The sequence below is a fragment of the Syngnathus acus genome, chromosome 1 (genome assembly GCF_901709675.1).
Source record: "Syngnathus acus chromosome 1, fSynAcu1.2, whole genome shotgun sequence".
NCBI lineage: Eukaryota > Metazoa > Chordata > Actinopteri > Syngnathiformes > Syngnathidae > Syngnathus > Syngnathus acus.
The window spans coordinates 1,937,491-1,952,100 of NC_051087.1; the positions used below are offsets into that span (position 1 = coordinate 1,937,491).

General features: G+C 44.3%; 2 protein-coding genes across 6 annotated transcripts in view; one reads left to right on the forward strand and one right to left on the reverse strand.

Annotated features, from left to right (window-relative positions):
- The window catches only part of lrba (LPS responsive beige-like anchor protein), a 98,116-nt gene that overhangs the window by 46,185 nt on the left and 37,321 nt on the right, over positions 1-14,610 (forward strand). For 3 of the 5 annotated variants that reach the window (XM_037253277.1, XM_037253448.1, XM_037253364.1), the window contains exons 37-40: positions 4,646-4,770; positions 4,885-4,899; positions 7,842-7,985; positions 9,455-9,591. In XM_037253277.1, coding sequence (XP_037109172.1) covers positions 4,646-4,770; positions 4,885-4,899; positions 7,842-7,985; positions 9,455-9,591 — 421 coding nt within the window. The remainder of the gene's footprint in view (positions 1-4,645; positions 4,771-4,884; positions 4,900-7,841; positions 7,986-9,454; positions 9,592-14,610) is intronic. The other 2 variants (XM_037253544.1, XM_037253635.1) reach the window with 1 other exon arrangement.
- mab21l2 (mab-21-like 2) lies at positions 10,404-11,832 on the reverse strand. The gene has a single exon (XM_037264402.1). It carries the CDS (start codon positions 11,489-11,491, stop codon positions 10,412-10,414), a length of 1,080 nt encoding a protein of 359 aa, XP_037120297.1. The 5' UTR covers positions 11,492-11,832; the 3' UTR covers positions 10,404-10,411.

A 14,610-nucleotide genomic window follows, 5' to 3' on the forward strand; every position in this document is an offset into this window, starting at 1 on the left:
TTTCTAGTTTTATCCCCCTCTCAGTTATTTATCCCCATCTAACCTGAGCTCCTCCTCCGCCATTTTATTTTTTTGTCTTACTTTTCGGGGTGTGACGGGACACGCGGGGCTGAGCCGTCAGATTTGTCACCTCCGTTCAATGAGCATCTCTGAAAGCTGGAGGTCAGGGGATTATTTAAAATGGGCCAGTAATGGCGGAATTTATGCAACCCGGGTCCGACGGATGCCCCTCATTACCCGGCCAGCGGCGCTGATAATGGCCATAACGGCCTGTTGTCAAAAACACCAAGGAAAAATGTGACGCTTCATCAAAAATACAGATGGGGCCACTTCAGCTTCGCCGTGTATTTACAAACTGTCGCCTTTCTTCACACTATCACGTTTGATTATTATTTACAACTTAATGTCTTAAACGTCGTAGTTGTAGATTCTTGAGAAAATAGTCATAATTATTGCGTAATTGTCCACCTTTTTTTTTTCCGCTGGATTTTTACGAGGGTAATTACTGCTAATTGCAAAGGCGCGCATGAAGCCGCTGATAATTAGGGCTCAATTTGCATGCTTTCATTTAGTGGCGGGGTACCGGGGAGCCTCCCGCCCACCCCGGGGAGCGCTTTGATCGCTCGCATGCAGCATCGCCGCGTCTTGGTTTAGTCCAGAGTGCTTTTTGAAAGCTCTTGAATTGAATCGGTGGTAATTGGCATGTCAAATCATTAGTAAGCCTCCTCTGTGAGATATTTAATTTATTTTAGGTGGAAAATACAAAACATTTTGTCCAAAATATATATACAAAAAAGTTTGTGTGATTATCTTGCCCTTTAACTCATTCAGTGCCATTGACGGTTTTAAACGTCAAAGATATTAACTGGGTTGGCAGTGAATGAGTTAACATCTAAGTACATGCTGAAATTTCAGTTTGTAAAACACAAGTCAGCTGCTTTGGCTAATGTCTCTGCTTTGATGGACAGTTTTACACTGGCGTATTTCATAAAAACGCGCCACAAACCACTGACATTACGCAACCCCAAAAAATGCAAGTAAACATTCAAACAAATCAAAGTATGTCGTCGCTAAAAACACACCACAACTACTATTCTTGGACACCTTCAGTACCAGAAACAACAGTAAAGGTTTAAATTAAAACAAAATAAAGGCGATTGGGTTTTCTTCTTCTTTAGTTTTAGCACATAAATGAGTTTTGAAGGACAGCTTTACGCGACATGGTGGAAAGACATCACACCATAAAAGTCTCGCGTCTGAAAAGCAATTCTACTTTCAAAATAAAAGAAATAAGGGCGCTTTTTACCGTTTTACACGGCTAACCACTGCGATTAGACGCGCTAGTCGCAGAAACGGCAATAAATGTTATTAAACAAGTAAGAGCCTTTTCCTAATTTGCAGCAAATGGTGTCGTTGGCTAGCCGCTATCGTATTCCGTGACCCAACATTACCTCTCCCCCCCCAAACATTAGCCAAGGTGAATTAACATACACACATGTAGATGCTCTCTTTAAAGGTCCGGGAAGGGAAATCACCCGGCTGGGACTTAATCACAGCAAACAATCTCGGGCGGGAAGGTGTTTGCCCCTCTATTTTTTTAATTTGACTCTTGGCGACGACTCGCCGGAGCGCCGGCTCTTTGTCAAAAAAGCCTGGCAGTGATCGCCCCGCATGACAAATCCTCAATCTCACCATTTCTGCCCTATATGCAAATGGCGGCAAAAAAAAAAAAAAAAGATCCCCTCGCATTTGAGCAATTTGAAGGGGAGGGGGGGGCCCGCCAATAGCGAGCGGCATTAATGTCAAATAAGCGAGGGCCGGGGAATCGGCGCCTCTCGTTGACCGTACACCCAAATTAATTTAGTGGAAAAGGTTATGTATGACTGTTTGTGCCCAAGTGCAGTCACTTGCGGTGATATATGAAAGCGGCTTCGCTCGCTCGCTGCCAGAAAGGTCATCTCGTATCATTTACATAGCGACGACATTTGCCGTACTCGCTCAAACGTTCGCAGACGGGAGGAAAAAGATTCCATTGCGTTTAAAACGGCCGATCGTAGATGGCAAATAATTTGTCTTAAACGCACAGCAAAGGCCACGGGAGGACGTTGAAGGAGCGTTTTGTGTTTAAGGCCAGCTATTTTTCATTGAGAGAAAAAAAAGAGCAACTTCAATTGCGAGTAAAGAGAAAAAGAAAAGAAAATAACGGACACCATTCTGACCTGTCAAAATGAAATTTGCTGGTCTTATATTGGGAAGACGGATGTCGGCCATTTTGTTTTGAAGCAGCCATTTTGGCAAGAAATTCTTTGTCATTGTTTCATCACAACAGTTAACCAGGAAGTTTTTTTTTTTTTTAATTTTAATGGCTATATCCTGAACCTAATTGAATCTTTTCTGCTGGAAATGAAGGTGTTGTGGTGCTTTTTTTGAAGGGCAGTTTTGTTTTGTGATCACAAAGGTTATGTTCTGGGGCCGCTTTGCCACATCCGGCACACCATGTCCTATCCGGTTGTAATTCTTATCTCTTTGCATTATTGATTAAATCTGAACAGGGATAGGGACAAGAGCCATTATCACTCGTTCTGTGGTAGCATTTGGTGAACCTCAACTTTTTAATTATGTGTCCTGTTAACATCATTGCTAAAAGTGTATAAACCCGCCTCTCCGCTGTATTTCTTGAGTGACTTAACGAGAAGGCTGTCCAGATGCCTTTTTACGAGGGCACTAATTAGTAATTACACAAAAGTGGTCGGCGCGATCCACCTCACGTCGCCCCCCCTTTTGTTATTTTAATTGTTGTTATTTTGAAGCGCGGCGGCAGCAACGGCGCGGCAGTAAATCGTGCCAAGGACACGGCCCCGAGCGGGGATGAACGAGCGCTGAATAATTTATGGCCTTTGCGGAAGCGCAAGCGGTCGAGGTATCTTTCACGCTCCGTCGTCATTAGGACCCCCATTGTCACCCCCTTCCCTCCCGACACTGGCAGAGGTTGTCCCGTGCCCACCCCCACCGTACGTTACCATCCGTCCTATGACTAATTACTCCGGCTCACCACTCCTGATGGATTAATGTGCATTGTGCGAGGCGCAAATAGGACACCCCCCGACCTTCTTTCGGGAGATGAGAGACATGTTGTGTCCTGATCCGGAGCTCAATAATTATTTTCCTTACATGAATCCCATCGCGGGCAGAATGATGAAGTGCGCGCACTATCGCGGACAAACACACTGCGGGGACTTGAAAGGTTCAAGACACAAAATAGTCAGCGACGAGAGACAACCTGGACTGGTTGCTAGTTACTTTGTCACCTTGAGATACGAGCGGACATAGTTTTTACAATGTGCGCGAACTGCAGGGTGGCAGTGAACAAAATGGCGGCACCGTAGCAAACAGTTTTGCAAAAAAGAGGCTTTTAGCTGCTTCCTGCCACTTCCAGTTCAATTTGACTATCAAACTAAACATAAAACTAAGAGTATTACATGTGGTGTATTTTTAAAAACCGATTCCGCATAGCTTCATGCTAACAAACAATGCGAGGACACCATTAGCATCTTAGCACTTGCGCGCAAAACTAATGAATGGCCGCCATTTTTTTGCCCCAGCCTTTATTTGAAATACTGTACAAGGATGCTCACAGAACGAATGAAGGAACGAGTCTAATCTCTTATAAAGCTACTTGGATTCCATACTAGTAATTATAGTTACCAGTCTGCCCTTGGCAGAGGTCTTAATAGTTTTATCCTTAATCTTAAGGGTGATGCCTTTTAAGTTTCTCTTTTTTTTGGTTTTCCTCCCAAACAGACATCAAGGCTTTAAGAGGCCCGTTTTGGAGGAATTGTCGTCATTTTCTCCCGCAAAGCTCTTTTAAAGGCCGCAGTGTGATCGTTGCCATTAGAGAGGAAGATTTGTGAGGCGCCCCCAGCTGGAGCATAAAGCACGCCGGGGTTCTTCCCTCAGCCGCCGCGCCGCTAAAACTATAAACCGTGTCCCCCTGTAAACCGATAGCACACGTGACTGATTTGCCATGCGTGTTTTCAATTCATCGTAGCTAAAAAATGTAGACGGCGGGGATGAGTCCATTTTTTTTTAGCATTATTCAATTTCATGCTAGTGTAAAAAAAAAATTAATTAATTCAAACGTCTTGTTCCTGTAGTTTATTTAACTCAACCAAAATGAAGCAACCTTTGATATTAGATGAACATTTGTTGGAATACAAAAGTTTATCCAATATCACTAATATTATTTTATGTAGTTTCAACATTATAAAGACTCCAATATTTTTCTAAATGTCTGACAATAATTCTTAAAAATGAAATATCTTTTATTTGAAAGTAGTTTTTGTAGAACTCTGCAAATTTATAGACTTATTTTTTTACTACCGCTTTCAAAGACACAGCAGATGCACCTGATTATCAAAATAAATCTTTTTCCAGACTCTTATCAAAAGTTCTACGAGCCAGTACCAAATGTCCCACAGATGGGTACCGGTTCTCAGCCGGATGGGCGACCACTGTTCCCAAGTTTTTCACCAAAAATGACACACAATGGCAGCTTTATGGGGCATTAGCGCTCCGGCCCGGCCGTAGCACGCTGGCTAGGTAATTGCTAACACGTGTGCTCGTACCTCTCGCTGTCTCGCTGCAGCCGGCCCAGGGAGTTCTGGCGCCTGGACTACTGGGAGGACGACTTAAGACGGCGACGGCGCTTTGTCAGGAACCCCTTTGGATCCACCCACTCGGAGGCCACGCTCAAGGCCGCCGCCGAGCATGGTGAGTCACCTCGATGTTAGCTGCTAGCTGTTAGCGGCAGGTGCCCGATTGGATTCACTTGAGCCGCAACTGGTTTTACATTGTTTATTTTTCTGTTTCTTTGCTGCACAACAGTGGCCGGTATCAATGGTAAGTAACATTTTCATTCCCTTTTTACTTTCTGAATATTCATATGGGAATAGCGTGGCTCAAAGGTACAGCGGTTTTGAGTACAATTGTGTTGAAGGAGACATTGTGCTTTTTTTTAATTTTATTTTTTAAATGTAGACTCTTGTTCTAATGACGTGTTTGTGGGATGCTTTTGTGAAAATACGCAAAGGATAACAAACAGGTTTTGTACAAGTGAGCCAGGGCAAATGGAAGAAGAACGTCAACAGCAAACCGCCAAATTACACATTGGCAATTTGGTACATGCAGCAATTACCTTTCTGTAAAACACTTCACTATATTTGTTGAAATCGGTTGTCACGCCGCAAAAGGCAGAAAAAGGACATGGGAAGGCGGCAGGAACGCAACAAATTAAACTTTTCGAAATGCCCTCATAGTCCAGCATTTAAGGCTCCACAGACTTCCTGTTTAAAAAAAAAAATAAATAAAGATGGCATCGCGGACTCATTCAAGGCAGGTGTTAGCTCCGCCATACGATTTCTGTCAAGAAGATCGCAAAATATGGCTAGCTTCTTTTTTGTCACCTTTTCTTCATAGCACAACATGGCAGGAGTCAAAGTATGCTGCCTCCCATCCTGGGAATATATCATTAAAATAACTCTTGACTTTTTTTTTCTCCTTTGTAATCTTTCGTCTTGTTTTCGCCGACCCGACATTTGTTGCGGAAGCGCAACTGGAGATGAGAACGTCGGGCCCTGCTTGCCGAGCGTAGAGCGCAAAGGTCATATCTGGCTGTAATTATGTTCATCACACGCAGAGGACGGCGGGGAAGGGGAGGGGAGGGGAGGGGTGGCAAAAAGAAACGCACCCTCTCGCTTCCCATCAGGGGACAGGGATGGCCCTCAATTCAGATTTTTTTTTTTGCGGGATATCCGCGTTACGAACAACTGTCGTCATTCATGGCATGCCAAGATGGTCGCAAGACTGCCGGTAAATCGGGGTCGACTGTTTACGTCTGGAAATTACCACCTCGCCACGGCCGGGAAGGGGGGGGAGGGGTCCTGATGACTAATGTCTCTGTTCATCGAGGGACTCATTTTTGACACTGATTACATTTTTTTTATTGTGAGATTTATTCATTTCAAATGTTGCGATTCAATGTTAGTTGCTTTTGTTTTTATTGAAACTCAACACGAAAACAGCTCGGTAGATTTCAATACGGGCAATTTTAATATTTATATTAATTAATGGAATAATACTGTAAATTGGCATCTTAAAATGTTGACGGAACAGCCTTGCAATCTAGGAAATGACTTAATCTGAATACTTTCATATAAATATATTTGTCGCAATCCAGCGCTTTTGTATGAAAATGTTGCATATTGCCTGGTAGCATGCAGTTGTTTAGCGCAGGGCTGCGTTTCCAAGTGAAAAGTGTCAAATTTGAAATCCATCTCGGTTTTGGAGTCCCCCCCAATCTTTCATGCCCACCGGCCTGGTGTGAACACAGTCATGTGGTACGTATTAAGACAAGGGGGTGGGGGGGGGGGCACTGGTAGTAATTTCAGCACAGCTAACTAATTCTCCAGGGAGGCCTAATTACAGGAAGAGCATTCTAAATATCAGCCGGCTGCATATTTTCCATGACAAGACTTTTTTTTTTTTCTTTTTTTCACGGGCCCCCAACTCTTCAAAGACTCACGTCGCAGCTGTGCGTGTTTTGTTTTTCCCTTTGCCCCGACTTGATCTACCTTGGGGTGTTGATAGAAGGCAACACAACAATGTTTGCTGACTGACTGGATTAAAAGGGATTACACGTGTACGCGCACACACACACACACACTCTTGTTCAAATGCCGGGTTTTTGTGATTTGCTAAATAAGACCAAATTGTCATTTGAAAACTTCCCACATTGTCACCGATAACCTGTATTGAGATAATGTGGTTGCACAAGTGTACACACCCCTACTTACAAGTGGGGGGTGTAGTATTGACCCATCACTTTGAAACTGATGTTTGAAATGGAAATCAGCACACACCTGCCGCCATTTCAAGTGTTTCTGATGATTCTTTCCTTTACTTAAATTTGCAAAACTGTTTGGTTGTGATTTTGTTTGTGTTTTATTGTTCAAAATTTAAATTGAATTTTTATTGTACTTTTTTACTTAAATATTTTGGTATTTCTTATTCTTATTTTTTTTCTATGTACTTCTATTTTTATGATACTGGTGTTAGTCCTTACATTTAGTTTTGATTTATTTTGTCATCAATTTGAATTTGTGTTAATATTGAGTTTTTTCTTTTGCATTCACTCTCTATAACATTTTCTATATGTCATATGTTTTAGAATTCAGTTTTAATTTAATTTTAAAGTTGTCGCATGTCAAACACCAACCGAATTCCATTTTGGTTTTCTGAGTTTGAATTGTGTTTGGGCAAATTCGAATTGTTCAACATGGGAACAGTGAAGCACGTGATCTATTTCCCTAACTCCTCCAACAATGTTTACCTTTTGATGCCAAATATGTGAAGTTAACAGTCCCATCATATGCTACGAGCAAAGAGTCGGTGTGTGCGAGTTGGCAGCCTGTCACAACAGCTCTGCTAATTCTCTCATTAGTTTGTCATTTTCCACCTTGTCATTTCACCTCCATCATGCCTTGTGCCAGCTTGTCGTGAACTGTTGGCAACGTTTTGGGCCTCGAATTCTTTGCTAGCTCAGAGTGGCCGCGTCACCGGCGACATGTTTACAACTGATCCGTTTTGTTTTCTGAGCAGAGATTAGCGACTTGGAGCACATGCTCGCATTTTAAGCTGCAACCACGAGGTGCTTCGGATGTGTATTCCAAAAGAGATCAGAATTTGAAATATATATATAAAATGAATATTTTTAAGGTGGTGTAAAAAGTTGGAGGGTATTGAAGCATGCTGCATTCCTGGATGTCCTCTTGTGTGTCATGCAGTGTCAGAAGACGATGTGCTGAAAGGCAAGCGCTCCATCAAGAGTCAGGCTGTGGCTCACCAGAACTCTGAGAGCGACGCCTCGCTGGACGTCGACGACGACACACTGTCGTCTCTGGAGGAGAAAGATCTTGAAAACTTTACCGGTACGAAAAGAAAAACAAAACAATTGGTGGTAACCCGGTGGGGTTATCTGGTGGTTCTTTTCACATGAAATAACATTTTGAAAAAGTAAAATAAAAGTGGGGACAGCTCAAAAAGGCAACAAACGTTTGTAAAAATTTAAATTGGGTAATAAAGCAAAATATGATGTTTTGCTAATGGTAAAATTTTCAACAAAGAAGTTTACAACACTTGTCCCTTGTCTCATCCTAAAATTTAAAGCTATAAGTGAAAAGTCAGCAAATTCTTTTGGAGCACGCAAACATGCTTCTTTCGTTGATCTAAAAAACACTGTTGCCATAAATGTCAATAATTTCGATTTTAAAGCTCTATAAATGACCATTTTATCCCAAAACAAATACAAGTTGTTTTTTTACCAGGGTTAAATGCTGACTGTCTGTCTATCCCTGTGCATGGATTTCAAGTTTTAGTCTTTTTATTATGACAGGTGTTCCTAATATTCTGACAAGCTCACACAGAATATCATATATGTAGAAATGGAGGGTGTCATTATGTGGTGGCTTTCTGTCGTCATACGCTTCAGTTAATTGGAGAGCTGCTCCTAATGTCACTCCACAAGGCAAGCAAAATATTCAAAAGCCTCACAGTGCCATAACAGAAACTGGAGGGTGCCCAGTATGACTCCATTGCTCTCTTAACATACCGTATCTACTTCAAGTTTACGACTTTAGTTTAGTATCAGGGTTGTATCCAGAGCTGTTCCTAATATACTGACTCGGTCATCGAGCCGCTCACTGAAAACAACTATTTGTAATAATTCATGCTAGCTGCATGAGAGGCTATATGTTACCGGAGAATTAATTACATGAAATTGATACAAAAAAGAGGGAAAAATATAAATGCACATTTTTGGGATACATTTCTACATGCAGAGAGCTTTTAGATATTTGCACTGTATTAAATTAAAAAATATTAATATACACCAAATCCAATCTACTTTGCTGCCCATTGGAATCAAAATACTGTTAAATATTATAGTCTGGCAATCCGATTGTATAGGGTAATCCCTTTATACTGGCTCTATTAAAATAACGTAGAGTGAGAATGCATTAGCATTTTTAAGAATTCCACTTGATTTAAACTATTATGTATTTATGTCAAGTCATAAGTGTGCGTGTGTGTTTTAACAATTGTCACATTGAGTCACTGCAATTTTTGCAAATCCGAGCTTCTTTTGCACGTGGACAATCTAGAAAAAAATTGCAGGGGATCCGATGCATTTTTTAATCATTTCTATCGGTCTATTTTAATTTATTAGTCGTTCCTCCTTCAATTTAATAATTGCCTTAAGGCTTTCACGGGATTAAATATATTCCTTTGTACGATTCCATCGTCCTTTAATTAACAAGAGATATTTTGTCCTTATTTAAATGGTCCCTTCCTGACTATCCTTCTGTGCGCGTGCACGCGCATTCCCCCGCTGCACCGGCAGGCCCGGTCAACGTGAGCACGGCGGCCCAGCTGGTGGCTCCGGCCGCGGTGGTGCGAGGCACCCTGTCCATCACCTCCTCCGAGCTCTACTTCGAGGTGGACGAGGACGAGCCGGCCTTCAAGACCATAGACCCAAAGGTAAACCGGAATCTTTTCAAGCGTTTTTTCTTTTGAAACGAAACAAAGTTGCAGGCACGCACATTACTCACATTTACATAATTTAACGACAACACTAGTGTTGTCGTTTTAATAATTAAAAGTAAAACGAGAAAGCAAAAATAGTAGCGCTGGTGCTGATTAAAAACAACAACAAATAAATATTCAATTTAAAAGATGGCATGACTTGAATTTGAAATGTCACTTTTGTGGAGCTACAGGTGGCTCCTTTTCGTTTCTCTGTGCAGTCGCCTGCTTTCAAATATATTTTGAGGGCAATGCCGAACTTGAGTAAAATAGGAATGGATTCATCTGAATGTTGTTCACACGTGGCATAGTAACGTTCGAAATAAAGCAGTGGGACGATTTTACGTCTGCAAACAGGGAGCGTGCATTCAAGCACATTTCATTTTTTGGACATTTCACTGCGCCAGAAATGAGTGAGTGCATTTAAATGCATTCTTTGTGTTTTTCTGCCACCCCCCCCCCAAAAAATAAATTTAAGTCACGCCACGAGGCCTAAATTGTACACTTGCAACATTTTATTCACATTTCTTGCCCCCACCAAAAGAAAACCACCTTGGCACGATGCTTTCATTGCATTTTTAAATAAAAGTTCCTTCACTTGGTGAGAACATTTAAAAAGGAAAACAAATACCTTCTCGTCCTTTTCCTTCTTCAGCTCCAAAACCCCCAAACTGTCTTTTTTTTTTTTTTTTTAACATCACGGTCGAGTCGCAAAAGAAAAACAAAACAAAAAAATACGAGCCGGGAGTTTGCGTGGTTTTTTTTTCTTTTTCTTTTATAATTTGTCCAAGCTCTTGGCGTTGGTAAGGATCTCCCTGGCCAGCCTCCACGTCTGCTTGGCGGCCGCCTCCAGGGCCGAGTGCGGCTTGCCCTGAAAGAGGTCCAGGTTCGGCAGGAAGTAGTGCGGGCAGCGTCGGCATTGCAGGCAGGAGATGAGCTGCAGCAGGATTCCGTTGAGCCGGTCTCCCAGGCACGCCTCGTCCCAGTCGGCCTCGCGCGGGTGCTTCTCGCACTCGTACAGCAGCAGCGTCTTCATGTGGTAGCTGTTGAGCGGCTGGCCGGGCAGCTCCAGGTGGCGGTCGCGCAGGGTCTTGAGCACCGACAGGCACTTCTTGCGGCAGCCGGCCATCAGCAGCCGGTTCTCGGCCTCGCTGAACTGCAGCACCCAGGCGTCGCTCTCGGCCGAGCTCTGCTTGCCGGTGAGCGAGTAGCACTCCTTGGAGAGCAGGTTGAAGCCCTCCGCCTTGACTTCGGCCACGCGGTTGGGGCCCGGCCAGGGAATGTGCGCCGCCGGCCACTGCGCCGCGCTGCGCGGCCAGATGCCCGTGCACTTGAAGGCCGGCGTGATCTGCACCACGTAGCGCTCGCGGATGCGCAGCCGCACCTCGCTGGTGTCCGCCACCATCTTGACCACGTCGCGGTAGCTGCACTTGTCCACCGCCTGCGCCACCAGCGTCTGGAAGCGCGAGCGGATCTTGCGCGCCGACAGGTAGCCCGAGGCGGTGATGAACTCCACCCACAGCGACATGCTGCGCTTGCGGCCGTCGCTCAGCTTGAGCACGGCGCAGCCGGGCAGCGAGCCGTCGTCCACGAAGTTGAACACGCCCATCTGGTTGAGGTAGAGCACCACCTCGAACTCGTTGGGCGACGTGACCTCCATGCCCTCGTAGCGCGCGTCGATCTCGCTCAGCGAGCTGATGAAGCGCGGCTCCTGCACCTCCACCTCCTTCAGCACGTCCGAGACCACCTTGCACACCTCGCGGATGGTCTTGGCGATGGCGGCCTTGCGCGCCTGGCACCGCTCGCCGTGGTACTTGTTGAGCTGGTACACCAGCTTGGCCTGGGTGGCGATCATGTTGGGGCACAGGTCCGGGCCGTACGCCGGGGAGTCGCAATAGGCTGACGGATCCAACGCTTACCGGTGGGGTGGGTGAGGGGAACACAAAACGCAGCTCCAAAAAAAAAAAAAAAAAAGATTAGATAGCCCAAACCCAAAAAGTTCTTACTCCTGCTTCTCGGCTCTACAAAGTCCGACCTGGACGCTGCGGCTCGCTCATGGTCCTGCCCGTTCGCTTCGGCGCACTTTTATGAATGGCGCACCGGAGCGAGAGTGAAGGAGGTCCGGCTTGCTCCTCCGGCAGGAGTGAAGGCTGCCCGGCCCCGCGCAGCCAATCAGCGGCTGCCGAAGCGGCTGGAGGGGGGCGCGCGACAGAAAGAGAGAGAGAGAGAGAGAGCGCGCGAGAGAGAGCGATTGATACACGCACACACACACACTACATAAACGCGAGTGGTCCACACATGCACCTTTACGCATTGGTGTCCCACCTCCAATAAAAAAAAAAAAAGGTTAGCGATCTTTTTTTTTTATACCCTATATTAATAAAAACGCTGGCGGGGGACAGCAAAAAGATATGATTAGGTATAATTTTGCTGTGGCTTTATATAAAAGCAAAAACGTTTGCCTGACTTTGTCACATATTAGCAATTTAAAAAAATATGTAATGTGATTGCTCCCGAAAAATATTTAGCCTGTCCATCCAAGCACCCTCATAATGAACACTGAAATACAGTAGCATAGAAGGCCCAAGTGTTCATAAAAAACGAGGCTCGGGTTTAATTAAAAAAAAAAAGAAAATTAACCAAAATTAAAAACATAATTGGCATGGAAATGTTTAAACGTAAAAAAAACATACTGTCCTGAATTGAACATGTTTTAATTAGACTACAAACTTAATTCTAATATCTTTGGTTGTATATTGAAAATTTTATTCTGATTTAATTTTGATTTTTTTTTTTTCCACTTACCTCTGAGTCCTCTGAGAACCCATTAAACATTTACTTTTACCAACTATTTGCATTTCAAATTTGATTTGCAATGATGATTTGTGACGCTTTATGAAGAAAGTAGCGGCGCTACCTTGCAGGGAGGGACTTCCCTCCAACAATTTGACGAAAACCACGCAATTATTCCGATTGAACTATTCAATATAGGTCAAGAGCCAACAGCTGCCCTTCTGTTTTTGCCGTGTGGAAAATGTCATTATGAGCTTTCGCAGCCTACAACACTGACGATGGCGGTCGAGGGGGAAAAATATACCGTAATGTTATGCTTTCTTTATTTTCACGTGCTTATTTTTTTGACAACGCATGACTGCGTTTGCTGACCAGATCTAAGAATAGTGGCAAGATGAAGCAGAGTATCGCGGGCGAGCGAGTGGCCAGCTGTGAGAGCGCTTTCTCCACTTAAAGCCGCGGAAATGTCAGAAAAAAGCCAAAGATTAATTAGTTCTCTTTTGCTACACACACTCTGCACTTCATCATTTTTTTTATTCAAATAATGCCGTAAGGCTCCAGGCAGTGGAAGAGCATTTACTTTTATGCCGGGCAGCCAAACTTCCTTTTCTATGGCTATCGTCACAATTTCTTTTTTTTCCTGAGACCACATAAGATGGTGTCTCTTGGCGATAATTTTAACTCCATTCTTGTTCAGAGTAGCAACTCGGTGTCCTAATGTGGTGTTGGACAGTAAAATGGAGGATTATGAATACTCTGGGATGGGGGGGGGGGATCGCGTGGGTGTGCGACTGTTTATTATCTCGCACGGAGCTCCGGAGGAATAAATCGGCGCAGGGTGGAGAGGAAGTGTCCAAATATTATGAAGGACATGCTAACTGTAGCTTCACGTAATATATGATGACACAAAGCCGGGGGGCTTCTATAAAGACATAACGGATCTGTTCTGGTCCCTGTTGGCTTTTGCCGCTAGTCCAGATATGCTACGTGTGCGATCTGTCTGCATTGAAAAACAACGAAAGAAGTAATAAGGTTGATCTAAAATATGCTAGCGCAAAAAACGAATATGTTAAAATCTGTTTTTAATTTTTTTCAAAAGTATTTTTGCCATGTCTCCATTTTGCACTCCATTTCCCCCCCCAGGTGGTCATCAAGCTACCGTGTATACATTTGCGATGACTAGAACCTCCTCCAAGGCCAGATTTGTTCCCAAAACATACACAAGATATCATCTAGAGAACATCGTGTTAGTGTTATGACTACAATTATGTGTGTGGGGGGGGTAACCCCCCACCCCCCCTTTGCTCCCATGAGCTACGAATACAAACGCATCAGATATGTAAACAGACTTCCTCGCCGCCAAGTGTTAGCGATGTTCCTTCTCTCGCGGCAGCTGCTCGCTCCCAAAAAGAAAAATCATCGCAGGCGACTAATTGGCGGACGGCGGCGAAGCATCTGCTCGGCAGAGAGATGCTTGAGTGTGTGCGCGCGCGCGTTCAGCAGCGGCAGCACTCTCGGCGTTTTCAACGCAAGGCATCAATATTGCATGTGTTGTTGCAGAGCCGCGCTTTGAGCTTTCTAATACCGACTGAATGAGGAAGTGAGGACGGGCGGCCCAACGTTTTGTCAAGATATTCTGTATGATGTAAACGCTGCTTGAAGTTGGGGGGGGGGGGATATTGTGAAGCATTCTGTCACCAAATTGGGTCGTGAAATTTGACAAATGGCAAACTAGCAATTTCTTGGGGAAAATCTGGATTCAATACTTAACGGAGTTTATTCACTTGCAATTTAAAAATGGTGTAATTCCATTTGATCCAAAATGTTTTTACTTGCAAGGAATAAAACTACCGAGACAACACAAAAAGTGTTTCATGCAAAAACGACAAACCGTCCATTTTTTTCTTTTTCTTCTACAACCCTGCCAGTGTTGTACATTTCCTTGAAGGTCAGCATCCAGTGAGAAGGGCCCCCCCATTGAGAAGACATTGCTAAGCCTAATTAGCGGGGCGGTGACGGCTACCCGGGGTAAGCCGCGCCGTCTGGATTGATGCTCGCTCGCTCGGAGAAAATCAGCCGAGTGTTTCGGAAAAGGAGCGAGCCGATCGTTACCCGAAAGCGGGAGCGCTCTTCCCCTCGGTGACCCCTCCCCCACCCGCCCCGCGGCTGCCAATCACAAAG